This window comes from Tachypleus tridentatus, chromosome 6, assembly GCF_004210375.1.
Source record: "Tachypleus tridentatus isolate NWPU-2018 chromosome 6, ASM421037v1, whole genome shotgun sequence".
Lineage (NCBI taxonomy): Eukaryota > Metazoa > Arthropoda > Merostomata > Xiphosura > Limulidae > Tachypleus > Tachypleus tridentatus.
In genome coordinates, this window is record NC_134830.1 from 13,947,134 (window position 1) to 13,962,066 (window position 14,933).

At 35.2% G+C, this 14,933-nt stretch overlaps 1 protein-coding gene across 1 annotated transcript in view; it reads right to left on the reverse strand.

Annotated features, from left to right (window-relative positions):
* Positions 1-2,874, reverse strand: part of LOC143251553 (uncharacterized) — a 35,884-nt gene extending 33,010 nt beyond the window's left edge. The window contains exon 1 of the mRNA XM_076502824.1: positions 2,716-2,874. Within this exon, the coding sequence (XP_076358939.1) occupies positions 2,716-2,769 (54 nt within the window). The 5' untranslated portion in view covers positions 2,770-2,874. The remainder of the gene's footprint in view (positions 1-2,715) is intronic.
* Between the last annotated feature and the right edge of the window lie 12,059 nt (positions 2,875-14,933).

The following is a 14,933-nucleotide window of genomic DNA, read 5'->3' on the forward strand; positions in this document are numbered from 1 at the left end:
GATGGTACGACTCAAGGAAACAAGGACAGGATGATCTCCAAGGATGTATCGAGTTTCAAAGATAGGAGGAGTACATGCTGGTCGAAAACCTATCATTCCGTTATAAATAAAACTGCCAAATGTCATCCAGGTTAGAATGGAAATCTCGACATTTCCACTGTATCAAATTATGCATCTTTAATTAGGTGGAGGATAACTGGTTCACGACAACGCCGTTTTTATTTATTAGAAGAAGGTCTGTCAACGAGCATGGGTCATCTCCTGGGTTGAACAGTCAGTTCTTTGTAATCAGATGCAGATTCCATTTACTGAGGGCGTGAACGACCAAAGGAAGTGGAACAGGACAGTCGCTGGAAGCAATGGTGGGGGCACAGATAGGAGTAGACGTTGAATTATTAAGTTGCCAATCCATAGAAGACAAAATTTTAACATAGTTTGAGAACGACTCTTTTGGAAGCGTTACATCGCAAAGTTGATGAAAACGTTTTTTAAGATAATGTTAATGATCTTGACGAGTGGCCAAGTGATGAGAAAAGAGAATGAAGTAGAGCAATGCTTGACCAGCACCATATGCAGAGGTTATTCCAGTAGCCACCACAACCAAGGGCTAAGCAGCTGATATAACTTAAATGCTTGCATCAATTTCACTGCCATCAATAGCCAAGCAAGAGCATTGTGGGGATTGTTGAACCCCATATAGAATGCCAAAGATCAAGCAGTCTCTATCAAAAAGGTTGACTTGCTGAAGATCTCATCTACTACCTTTGCAACTGTCTTAACTTAGATGCAGATCCAGGAAGGTAAATGGATGTAAGTCTGAATTTTGTAAAGGGACGAATATTGTCTTCGATGTCATTTGATGTCACCTTTCCAATTATGGAAAGGATTTACTGGCTACAGACAAAACTGCATCAAAGTGCACAGAATTTGGCTTGAGCCGAAGATATTGTTAAAGTCATGAAGAAACCAAGAAAATAACGGAATCCACACTTATGAAAATTCACTGTTGACAAATATATGTGATATATGAACATACCCTACTTTTCTATCCTTTTTTTAACATTATAGTATTTATTGTGGATGTATATATGCAGTTTTCATATATAACATAGAGTTGAGATAATGATTGCATTAGTTTTGTACCAGTTATGGTTATTCCTTTGTTATTCTCTGGAGTTAATATCTACTTTTCATTGTGAAGCAGAATATTTAGTAGCCTTATGTATTACGTTATGTAAACGATCAGTCACATGGAAGTGTTAAACACTGAATAAATTCGAGTTGTTTCTGTTGTTGTTGTTTTGTGTTTTACTTGGAGGGGGACTAAGGAACGTTATATTTAATTAACCTACTTCAGACAAAGTCTTGAAAAATAAGCTAGTAAAAACATTCAGTAAAAACAACACTCCATCGTGAAACAGATACACACATTATGTTTGTGTAGTATTCATTAAATACTGCACATTTTTGTATTTTATTTTGTGTCCAGTTTCATTATTTAGTTTTGCTCTTTGTGCTGGCTCTGTAAGTAAGAGATTTAGTAATACTTCGTAATTCATGTCTTTACCAAAGCTCCTGTTATTAAGCGAAGTTTTTAGAAAAAGCTGGAAAGTTAATTCAGTTTTACCAGGATAAACCAAATACACAAGTTATAGTCACGAGCCAAGTTCAGCCTCGTGTAAGCCTAGCTCAAATATTTCGTATAATTTTGACAAATGTTTTTATTCGTAAGTAACGCAACCAGGTCATGCTAAGCCATCGTTGTAAACTGAAATATAGAAATATAGCTTACAAAATACTAAAACTGAATGTGAAACTCGGCCTGCATTCACCCTTTGCCACAATATAATATGGGTTTGGGGGAACTGCATCCTCCATCAGCAACTGTGGACGATAACAACCCGAAAGACTTGACTTCAAAAGTGTAGGCTGACTTTGGTCAGTATAAGATATCTTAAAACACAATAGGTGCGACGATAGGTTGTGTTCATACTGGGAAAATGTAAAAAATAAATAAATATATGTATATATATATTCATTGCATACGTGACCGATATGTACACTATTGCTACTTTGTGTCTCACAATTAGAGTTACCCATTTCCTTGTAAATTACTTCAAAATAAACACTTATTTTAATTTCAATTCATTCAAATTAGTCACATGCACAGAGCGTATAAGCCCAGAAACAGAAAGTAGTTAGTCGCTTAGATCCATATGTTTGTTCATACATTACTGTAGGGAATACTAAAATATTAGTAAAAAACGTAACTTATTATGAAAGACACCCGACTCGTAATCCGAGGGTCGCGGGTTCGAATCCCCCGTCACACCAAACATGCTAGCCCTTTCAGCTATGGGGGCGTTATAATGTACGGTCAATTCTACTATTCGTTGGTAAAAAAGTAGCCCAAGATTTAGTGGTGGTTGGTGATAACTAATCTTACACTGCTAAATTAGGGACGGCTAGCACAAATAGACCTCGTGTAGCTTTGCGCGAAATTCAAAGAACAAACAAACACACAAACCTCATTATAAAATCCATTTCACTATTGCGGCTGCATGACACATCACAGAGTTAACAAATAGAAAACATGATGAAACATAAAAATAAACATGCTTGATAATTACCAGAAATGTAGCAAGAATGACACATCACAGAGTTAACAAATAGAAAACATGATGAAACATAAAAATAAACATGCTTGATAATTACCAGAAATGTAGCAAGAATGAAAGTCGAACAGGAGGAAGGAAAATACATCTTCATAGCGGAAACAATCGACACCAAATTGTTAAAAAAATTTAAAATAATCTTCAGTTAACTGTTAAACACCTACTTCAGCGTTGAGCCAACGGCAGGAATACTTTAACAAACTTGTTTCCTTATTACATTACTTTGGACTATTTACCATAACTAGCTTGACCACTCTCAGAAAGTCACTGTAGCTATCACAGACTTGTTTTCACCTGAAAGTACAGCAAGACAAACATTTAGACGATAAAGAAAAAAAGGACAAGACTCAGAAAATTATGATTTTACTTTGTAAGAAACAATCTAATGTTTGATAATGATGAATATCATCACACTCATTAATTTCTGATACAAATAATATTATATCATCGTGGTTTCACTCATTTATTTGGATTATATATGCTTTAACTGATTTACAGACATCAGCAAGTGTATGCTTCTATATACCAGTACCGTGGCCACGTATAAGGTACACAATACCTAATTCTCGATTTAATAGGGATGATTGTGACACTAGTCACGCGTGAACTCGAAATTATGTAAAATCCATAAATAAAATGTAATTTCACATCAAAGATTAGAGGTTTCAGATATCTGAAATATGTTAAAACAAGTGAACTTTTTTTCATTGTATGTGTCAAAACAAATCTGACACTGAGAGAATTATTTAATCTATAAATGTGGCAGTAAAGAATTTAGCAATACGAAGAAATTAGATTAAATGAAAGTAAAGAATTCAGCAATACGAAGAAATTAGATTAAATGAAAGTAAAGAATTCAGCAATACGAAGAAATTAGATTAGATGAAAGTAAATAATTCAGCAATACGAAGGAATTAGATCAGATGAAAGTAAATAATTCAGCAATACGAAGGAATTAGATCAGATGAAAGCTCATACAGATAGAAGTTATATGAGGAGAAGAAACGAAAATTTACAAAGATAAATAAAAATACAATTTATATCCGGAAGGAAAGAATTCAGTATTGTTAGACTGTGATTCGTATTTAATTTACTGGCTTGGAATACAATTAAGTTTAATTAAGAAAGTGAATCATCTCAAATTATGTTAAAAAGCAAGTAGGACAATTCAACATAAAAAACGAGTGTGTGTGTTTTCTTGTAGCAAAGCCACAGCGGGCTATCTGCTGAGCCCACCCAGGGAAATCGAACCCTGATTTTAGCGTTGTAAATCCGGAGACTTACCGCTGTACTAGCAGGGGGCGAATGAAAAGAGAATTAAATGTATAAGGTAACTATAACACGTATTAATAACTGTGACATATTTATAGAACAAAATGATTGATTTTAACGTATTGTCCGTAAGAATCATATCCTCTTAGAAACATTAACGTACTTGACGATGGATTCTGGAGTAAAAATTATGTTATTTAAAACCATGAAAAAAAGGTTCTGTTGCAAGAAACGTCAGATCATCAAAGTCGAACAGTAACTTTAACATAGTTAGTCATATTAGTAATATTTCATTCCAATTTTTAAAAAAGTCAGAGGAAAAGCGAACAGGCTAAATGAAACAAGAGAGCATGCTCAGTAGCCGTGCCTGTAATTAGAGCTCAAATCTGTTAAGAGATAGAGCCACGAGTGAATGTTCATACTTGAAACATTCAGAGCTATTATTTTATGAGCCACTGTGTTCTGTAAGAAGTTTTGTGAAATTTCTGGGCGAACCTTATTAGTGTTATGAACCAGTCATTCATTTAAATCGTAAAACTCTGAAAATGGTACTGATAATAAAGTTTTAACCGGTAGTGCTGTAACCAAATAAATATAAGATAACAATAACATTTCTTAAATTATTTTTAGTATTTAACTGGAACCCAGAGCAAAAAATAAACCAGAATAAGAGAGAAACTGTTTATAACTTTGCTAACATCGAAATGGAAAAGGAAAGCATCAAAAATTGAGGCAGTTAAAGTCAATTCTACATTCGTTCATGAACACATCATATAAAAACTTAGTCCGAGCAAAGATAAGATACGTGCACTAAAATAAATCAGAATAATACAACAATTCACCCAGAAAGATGGTAATAATTAAAGGACTGAGAGAATTTTACGGACTCTGAACTAAGTAAAATAAATGACATGGTGTAAGATTCATGTATTCTTTATAAATATTAAACAGAAACCTAAAGGTGTCGCCCTAGTAAAGGAGGCGAAAACACACGACTTTCATGAACTTTACCACGATTAGCGAAAATGCCCCTTTCGACCAGCTGAAGTCCATATACAAAACAACAAGCTACATTTTTTTATTATTAGAAGGTTTCACTTCTGCATAGATTTCCCGGACATGATAAACGCCCCGACAAAACTAAATATAACATACACGTTAGGTAGTAGAATAATATTTGAGAAAATAAATAGCCATAAAAACTCAATAAAAGTAATAACCGATAATGTAGATGAGGTTAATAAATTCATATTCACTGGAATTATGTTAAGGTTTAATAAAAACAAACATATCGGCCATATTAGTAACACAATGATTTTGGCCTTATAGCTGCAGCGTGAAAATCACTATGTGGCCCGTAATATGAACCAGAAGGTTAGCAGTTGTCCATGACCAAACAAAAAAGGGGTAAAAACCAAATTAAAACAAATAAAACTTTAACAATGTATCGCAAAAATAACACCAAATTACCACCTTCCAAAATCACTCAGTTCAACCAACAGAAAATCCATCTAATACAATATAGAAAACTTATTGTTCAGCAGTTAAAAATCGGCTCATTCAAAAAGGTTTGATTTGAATTTTGCACAAAGCTACACGAGAGTTATCTGTAACAGCCGTTCCTAATTTAATACTGTAAGATTAGAGGGACGGCAGCGAGTCATCACCACCCACCGCCAACTCTTGGGCTACTCTTTTACTAACGAATAGTGGGATTGACCGTCACTTTATAACGCACCCACGGTGAAAGGGCCAGCATGTTTGGTGCCACGGGGATTCAAACCCAAAACCCTCAAATTAAGAGCTCATTAAAACCTTGTTTGAATAACATAGCAAAACAAAATAACAATCAAAGTGATGTCACCATTCATAGTGAGTCCGTTTCTCTGAGCTCGAAGTAGAAAACCCAGTAGAAGACACAAAAGTCGCCTGTTTTTATAGGTAGGTAAAATATTAATATGGCACTCACACAGATTAAAGGCTGTTAGATACATCAGCTTATATGTTAATAAACCCATAAAACAGATTAAAGCTTAATGTGTATGGTAGTTGATATTATAATATAAGGGTATGGAACGGAACTGATCTTCAGCTAGTCAAACCATGTCACTGAAAAATCCGACGCATGAATAAATCACAGATCATAACATATAATTTTACAACGTTTTTCACCCATCACAACAGGGTCTACAGACGTTGAACATGTGGAAAACCTACTAATTATGAAAGGTCATCCCTCCAACTAAAACTGTTTTAAACCTTATCATGATTACAAATTCCTCAACTATAATTCATGTGTCCTGAATTGCAACTATTGTATAAGAAATTTACATATTATTCAATAACATGTTTGCCTTACTATTTACTAATGTTTTGATTGTATTCTTTAATTTACCTCATGAATTATATTTTTGTTTTATTTTTACAACCATCTCCTTCTCAACGCATTCTTCAATATCGCTGGAATGTTACTTGATTTACCCTTATAAATATTATATTATTTATACTTATATATCAAAACATCTTGTTTCTGTGTTTGAATTTTACTGTCGATTGCGATGTATTTATTACCAAACCACTTTAGGTGAAAAATAAAACATCATTTATAACGTGGAGTCTTAAAACACTGGATAAATAGAATAAAAAAAAATATTAAATAAGCAAATCACAATTGTTTCATAGCCACATTTTGATAATGTTGACATTTTGTAAGCAGTGTGGTAACTCCAAAAATTGATTGCTTTTGAAAAGGGCATGTAACAGCTCCTAACGACGCAAAATCTTCATGCATTAAATCATAACGATGTGTACAGAATTTCAAATACAGGGATATCCCTTGCATTTAATGGAATTGGAAAATAAGGGAACGTGGATCAATATGGTGCATCAGGACACTTAACAAATAGACCTACAATATCCAAGCTTTGATAAACACAGGCGGCATTTTTAATAGGTGAGAGAGATAACACAAACGCCGCTTACGTGCCCCGGGCAACATTATCCAACATAATAAAGAACCTCTGTTTGAAAAAGCTACTGAACTCATATGTACACAATATATTCGCTACACTGCTGCAACTTCAATCAGTCAAGTGACAAGATGCAACTCTGAAGAATTTATGTGTTTTCGAACTGTTGAAATAGCGCTGGAAAGTTGTTGTTTTCGTACACTATATACCTTATGAAATACTATATAGAACAGTGCTGTTCTTTAGACATGACAACCATATAGCAAGGCGTTCTGCAGTGGAAACTGTCAAGGATTGTAACGATGTATAAGGCTGAAGAAAATGTTTCAATATAACCTATTCAACATTTAAAGTGTACCCACAACTCTCAATATAACCTATTCAACATTTAAAGTGTACCCACAACTCCAAAGTACAGATGGAATTTCTGTTGTAATGGGTAGCGAACCATGGACTTTTTGGACTCATAGTTCGAATACGTCAATATATGCCCGGTCCACTGATCTAAGAAGTATATCAGGTAGAATGATTGAAACAGTTTTGAACATCACCCTTCCCTTATAAGTACAGAGCACATATTATTCAGGGATATTCACGTGATATTTATATATATTTAATATTCACTCAATTTTTGCATATCGTTAATCATATTCGTATTGATAGATATCTTAATGTTATGAACATGTGCTAATCCTCTAACATAACCCTTCGTGGTGAGGGGACCTCCCAGAGAAGGTTCTGTACTTTTAGTTTAAACCTTTGGTATCTAAACATCCACCCATATATTTGCCATACGTGACACGTGAAGGGAAGGAGAGATTCCTGGTAATTGAGAGGTCTAACGCTAACACATCACTTTGGCCTAGATAATTCCTGTAGAGGGGCGGCCTTGGGGTGGCTCCCCAGGATCAGTTAAGACTAGGGTCAACTGAGTACCAGTATTGGACGTTCTCAACAGGTGTTGTGGGTATTGTGTCTGAGCCTGGTGTTTGGATATAGTGATCATAAAACCCCGGCGTTGCTACAATGTCCTTGTTTGGCCTTGTAGTGCGTCGTCCTCACATAGAGCACCATAGTGGGTGGGAACAGTGAGCACTGAAATGTGTTCTAATTATTATGGATACCGCCATCCATGAAGAAAACATAATATGGAAAAAAGCGATATTTGGTAAACAGCCACTAATGGATGATTCTGTCCAACAATCACTATCACAGCCAGTTTCTATAACTAAATTTTCCATTTTGCATTCATTATCTGAGAAATCCTTCAAGTAGATGTCTCCCTTTTCCATTCAAAAAGGATTAAAATGGCTTGCTGGCTCTATTAAGCCAGTCAGAAAGTTACATTCTGGAAACATCCACCCAAAAACATAGTAACTTCTCTTGCATTCGAAGGCAATTGGAGATGTACCCATGGTACTTCGAATTCGTCACGAGGAGTTATTGTTGAGAGGGATTTAAAGAACATCCCCTGGCCAAAGATCCTTGTTGGTTTCTCCACCCAAGGAGTTTCTGCAGTGAGGTGCATCTCTACTCACAAAGATGAAATTATGCTGCCGACCAAGGTCCTGATTTTAACGTTTACATGACCACGCCCACCTGACACGATCAAGGCAGGTTATCACATTTGTGAGGTACGGCCATATATTTTCAACCCTCTCAGATTTTCAATGTCAACGGTTTGGTCACTTAAAGATATCATGTCGTGATTCCTTGATGTGTGATCGTTGTGGTGGCAAGTTGTGTTAACTGTAGCGGCTCTCACACAGTTTACTTTCGTTTTTGCCCTAGGTGGGTGGAGGAAAAAGAGGTACAACATTTAAAAACACTTCTCAACATTTCTTATCCCGAGGCTCTAAAGTTACTGTCCACCACTCCATCTCGGACATTTTCTGCTGTACCACTGCTACAATGGAAGTGCAGACAAATCTCTCCATGCCTCCAACAGAGCCGTTTTCAAACCAAATGAAACATCTTTTGTCCATCATGGTTAAGAGAGTGGATGAGTCAACACCAACGCCTATCTCTGTCCCAACAATTCCTTTCAGTGTCTCCCAGAATCCACTTCCTTTGGCTTCATCTTCTGACATTTCCTCGGATCCATCTTCTTCTTTGGCCCTGAGATGCAGAACGATTATTCAATATACTTTTGGACGACATAGTCTTCCGTGTTTCCTTGGGTCGTACCGTCACTGTTTTTTCTCTCTACCTGTCTCCTGAAGAGATCTATGATCAATTAGATCTAGATAGTCTCGTTGAACAGTCGCCATCTCCCTTTTTAATCCTGGAGGATTTAATGATCACAGTCCCCTCTGAGGAGATACTGATATTGATGGGAGGGGTTGCTCTGGAGAGCGTATGCTCTCAGATCACGACTTTTCACTTTTTAGTACTGGTTCTTGTACTTATTTTTATATATCTAGTCAGTCCTTTACTGCTATTAATCTTTCAATTTGTTTTTCTTCACTATTCTCCCACTTTTCATGGAGGGTTGTTGACAATAACCCACGAGGCAGTGATCATTTTCCTATAATTTTGTTTTCCTTTGTTTTTGTTGTTAAACGCAAAACTAACAATGGGAAAATCTGCACAATGCCCCACCTAAAGATCATCCCACATTTTTAGAGTGTACGTCATCAACTTATCACTTTCGTACTGGGAGCGTGAGGAACATAAGTTTGACAAGTGAGTAACATTACCCACCGTTTGGTTTTCCTTTGTTTTGAATTTCGCGGAAAGCTACATGAAGGCTATCTGTACTATCTGTCCCTGATTTAGCAGTGAAATACTAGAGGAAAGGCAGCTAGTCATCACTACCCAACGCCAACTCTTGAGATACTGTTTTCCCAACTACTAGTGGGATTGACCATAACTTATAACGTTCCCATGGCTGAAAGGGCGGGCAAGTTTGGTGTAACGGGGATTTGAACCCTCGAACCTCATATTGCAAGTCGTGTGCTATAACCACCTGGCCATGCTGGGCCTACCGTCTGTTTTGATGTTAAGTGGTGTAATAATTTTTTTTCCTTTTGCATGAGTGTAACATAAGTATTCTTCCTAACATGGCTTGATGGTTATGGAGTTAGACTCACCATCTGAGGTTAACGCGATAGAAATCTGTCACTAAACATGTTTGTTGTTTCTGTCGTGATGTTATTATAATGTTAAAGTCATTCCTATTAGTCATTGGTAAAGAGTTGCATATGAGCTGGCTATATGGGTGTTAATTAATTATCTTCCTTCTATTCTATCACTTCAAAATTAGGGGTGTCTATTGCAATAGCTTTGAACGAAGTTTAACAAATAAACCGTATTCTAAGTTATAACACACTCGATGGCTCGCTGCTTGCTTAAAAATACTGACTAAAAGCTCACTTAATAATAGCGTAAGTTAGATCATTTTTTCCAATTAGTAGATGGTGCATAATAATGATTTCTGGAAGGGTTAGCTGGTTATTTAATTTTTAATCTCACGTTGTAATTGAGCAATTGTATATTTGTATCCAAACCCTAGACATAGTTTAAAAAGATGTGACGATGGTGTGTTTTCTATGATTTAGAATAAAAGCACAAACAAATGTCTTGAACGTTTTTTGAATTTATGAATAGGTTTATAAATTGTATTTAAACAGCCGTATTGTACACTAAAAGCACTCGTTCTAACATTGAAGACAAGAAGAAAACAAAATGAACAACGGCCCAATGAAGTTGATGTAAACAGGGAGATTAAGATAAACTGGATTACAGTTCAATGTACCTACGAGTAAAAACAAAAACTCATAAACTGAATTCTCTAATGCAGGAAGTATAAACTTTAGCCTGGTTGAACTTATATAATCTACCTCATCTAACCTACATTTGAAACTTTAAATGCGAAAGAGAGAGAGAGAGAGAGAAAAAACAAATTTTTTTGTATTAGAAGTCGTGTTAAAATATGTCCATTTGTTCATAACTTTTTCGTACTATAAAATTATGGTTCAACTAAAAGTATGCATTTAGTGTCCAGCTAATTCTCTTTCTTTCTTGCTGCTTGTTTTTTCATTGATATGATTATGTTTTGTTTTTACAAACAAAATCAAAGCAAAAATGTACATACAGTGTAGCATATGCAATTGGATTGATCTAAAACTAATTTGCAACTTATTTTATTAAACACTGAATTTTGATATCATAATCCAGTAATAATATTCCCCTTGTTCAGATCGCGTGCAATATGTTGATAGTTTGTGTGCTTGTTTTTGAATTTCGCCCAAAGGTACTCGAGGGCTATCCGCACTAGCCGTCCCTCATTTAGTAGTGTAAGACTAGAGGTAAGGCAGCTAGTCATCATCACCCACCGCCAACTCTTGAGCTACTCTTTTACCAACGAATAGTGGGATTGACCTAACTTTATAACGCCCTTACGGCTGAAAGGACGAGTATGTTTGGTGCGACGATAATTCGAACCCGCGACCCTCAGATTACGAGTCTAACGCCTTAACCCGTGTTGATGGTACAGCAAGAAAATAATATGAGAGTAAACATATCTATATACAACTGAAATTACTTGGTAGTTTGTGCGGAAAAGACAAAATATAATCAGTATTAAATCTGTTGTCTTTTTAAGGCCTGCTAACGAACTTAAATGGCCCAGCATGGCCAGGTAAATATGGCGTTCGACTCGTAATCCAAGGGTCGCCGGTTCGAATCCCCGTCACACTAAACATGCTCGCCCTTTCAGCCGTGGGAGCGTTATTATGTTACGGCCAATCCCATTATTTGTTGGTAAAAGAGTAGCCCAAGAATTGGCGGTGGGTGGTGATGACTAGCTACCTTCCCTCTAGTCTTACACTACTAAATTAGGGACGGCTAGCGCAGATATACCTCGTGTAGTTTTGCAAGAATTTCAAAGACAAACGAACTTAAATAACTTGCAGAAGTAAAACGAATGTAAAAGGTTAAAAAACAAAATTATTATGAAACATTTTGTAATGTCTAGTTAATGACACCTGTAAATATCTAAAACAAAACAAACACATAATTTTAATATAACTAAAAAATTTAGGTGTAGTATTTATTGAATAACTCGCATTTACTAGCCGTTGCTTGTTGGTATGCTATCTTTTTGTGTAGAAAAATACGGAAATTAGCACCAGGTTTAATTTCTTATATAAACAGATGCCATGTGATTCAAGTGCGGTTAATGGTGTAGCTTTGGTTGTATATTGTCTGAGTGATTGTCTTACCCACTGCATTTCCAGATTTTTATAAACATTGAACACATCGGTAAAGTCTTTGTCTTGTTTTTTTCTGAGTAACTAATAAAACAACACTAAAAAATAGTCATATTTTCTTCATTATTAAACGCACTGTTACAAATTGTATCATGATTAGATAACACTTTTTATTACACTTAAAAGCGTTTAAGGCAAGGTTCTTTACTCTAGAAAAGGACGTTGGTTCTAAATGTTCATGTCTTTGTATGCCGATTTGAAGCTTCACAGTAGTGGATCCAATATGGCCTTAAACAGTCAGGACATTAGATGTAATGAACGTGGTGTTTATTATATACAGTATTTATAATGATATTTGTATCACATAACGACCCTACCTTTTACACTAAACTCTGCTTTTAAATTTATAAAAAAAATTGAAGATCTTGCATATTATTCATTAAAATACAGAAAATAGTGAATGAAATAACTTTATATTTTAGTTTAAAGTTGTTCGTATAGAAACGTATAAACTTATGTGTTGTTCTTTTGTTACCGTTAAATCTTGTAATTGGTCTTACATTTCCCTCAAACAAGTCTGTTGTTATAATATGCATATACATATTAGGTTTATATAATTATTATTTCAAAGTACATAAAAATTATATTTTGTATATTAAAAAATCAGTTTGATATATTTATTTTCTTCAAAAATGTAAAATCATATTATATTTGCTACTTTTAAATGGCTATTATCCATTTGCATCATTCACTGTATTATTTGCAATTTGAAGAAACAATTTTTAAACTTTGAAATAAAACCCACAGGTAGTTAACGTCAACTAGAAAACATTATTGCTAAAATAACAAAATAGTAAGCTAGGTGATATACACTAGTAAGGTACCCGCCACGCAAAACATTTATTTTGTTAGCTCAACAATGATGGAGAGACGGCTTATGTATGTTAACGTTGTTCGCTAAGCAGATCTACTGAACACGGAAAACAAAATTTAGAGATACCCCTATTCTCAGTTTCATCATGATGTGTAACCATTTTCAATTTGTAACTCACAGTTTGTGGTATTCTGGATATTTGGGCTACGTCCCCAGATAAAAAGAAAAAACCTGAAAGTTTCGTGGTGATCAGAATTCGGGGAATTGGAAATTTTTCTTTACGAACAGAGAAATAGTTTTTTACGCTATAGTTTTCATTAACTAAGTACACAAAATAATAGTTATTTTAAATACAGAAAAATTCAGTCAACTAGCAAAATATAAAAGACAAATTTATGTTGATCATCTGATAGAGGTAACGACGTATTTTTAGTGTGCATATTTGTGTTTTAGGTCACATAAAATTAATGTGAATTAACCTATAGCTAATTAGTGTATTCCGTATTGTTTGTTTGAATTCCGCGCAAAGTTACTCGAGGGCTATCTGCTTTAGCCGTCCCTAATTTAGCAGTGAAATACTGAGGGAAGGTAGCTAGTCATCACCACCCACCGCCAACTCTGAGGCTGCTTTTTTACCAGCGAATAGTGGTATTGACCGTCACATTATAACGCCCTCACGGTTGGAAAGGGGAAGCACATGTGTTGCGGTAAGGATTCGAATCCACGACCCTTGCATTAGGAGTCAAACGCTTTAACCCATCTGGCCATGTCGGGCCATGCATGTTCTAGGAAACATTTAAATTAGCAAATGATCTACTGAGTGTAAAAAAATCAAGCCTAATAATAATGAAATTTTAACAGTATAAGAAAGAAAGTAGAAATATTTTAACACATTGTTTAACAGGTATAGTTTCTAAATATACTAGCAAAGAAGTGTGAATTTCAATCAAAAACGATATTACATTGTACAATGGACAGTGCTTGTTGTTTGAGAATGGAAAGGATATTTTCCAGTTGAAACCTGGAGGTTATCTGTGCAAGTTCTGAAACTAGAGAGAGAAAGTAAGCTACAGCATAGAAACTGGTGTGGCCATTTCTTTCAAAATTAATAAATTACTGTTTTCATTGGTCGCCATTTCAGTGGGTAAAAGGCTTGTCAAAATTTAAGATTATTTCTGAAATCTACAGAGTATATTTAAGTATGTATTTCTACAGCATTCATTCTCATAAGAATGTCAAAGTAACTCCAAGACATACCATGAAGTGTTTAAACAAAATATTGCAAGCACTTATTTTGTTTCCATATAAGTTATTACAAAATTCATTAGCGAAATCATTTGAATTCCTGTTTTAATGGGGATAAACTACTCCATGGATAAAAAAATTATTAATAATGATATAAAAGAGTCCAAACTATCAATGCATAAAAAACTCTGTTAACAAAATATATGATATATGAATGAATTGATATATTATTGTATTATTATTGTTTTAGCTCTCTTTGTTTTTCTCGAGAGATAACACCTACTAAGTCCAGAAAGGTTTGTTTGTTTGAATTTCGCACAAAGCTACTCGAGGGCTATCTGTGCTAGCCGTCCCTAATTTAGCAGTGTAAGACGAAAGGGAAAGCAGCTAGTCATCACCACCCATCGCCAACTCTTGGACTACTCTTTTACCAACGAATAGTGGAATTGACCGTCACATTATGACGCCCCCACGGCTGAAAGGGCGAACATGTTTGTCGCGACGGGGATGCGAACCCGCGACCCTCTCCAGAAATGCTATCGTTAAATACTGTGTTTCAATGTGTCCTTCAATGGTCATTTAGGTGATATGTAGAGGTTATGGTTTCACCTAGGTAACAATAAAAATGACCAATAACGAGATTGGCTTCAGATGTCCTCAGTAAAGGAAGTGTTTTTCGTAAAAA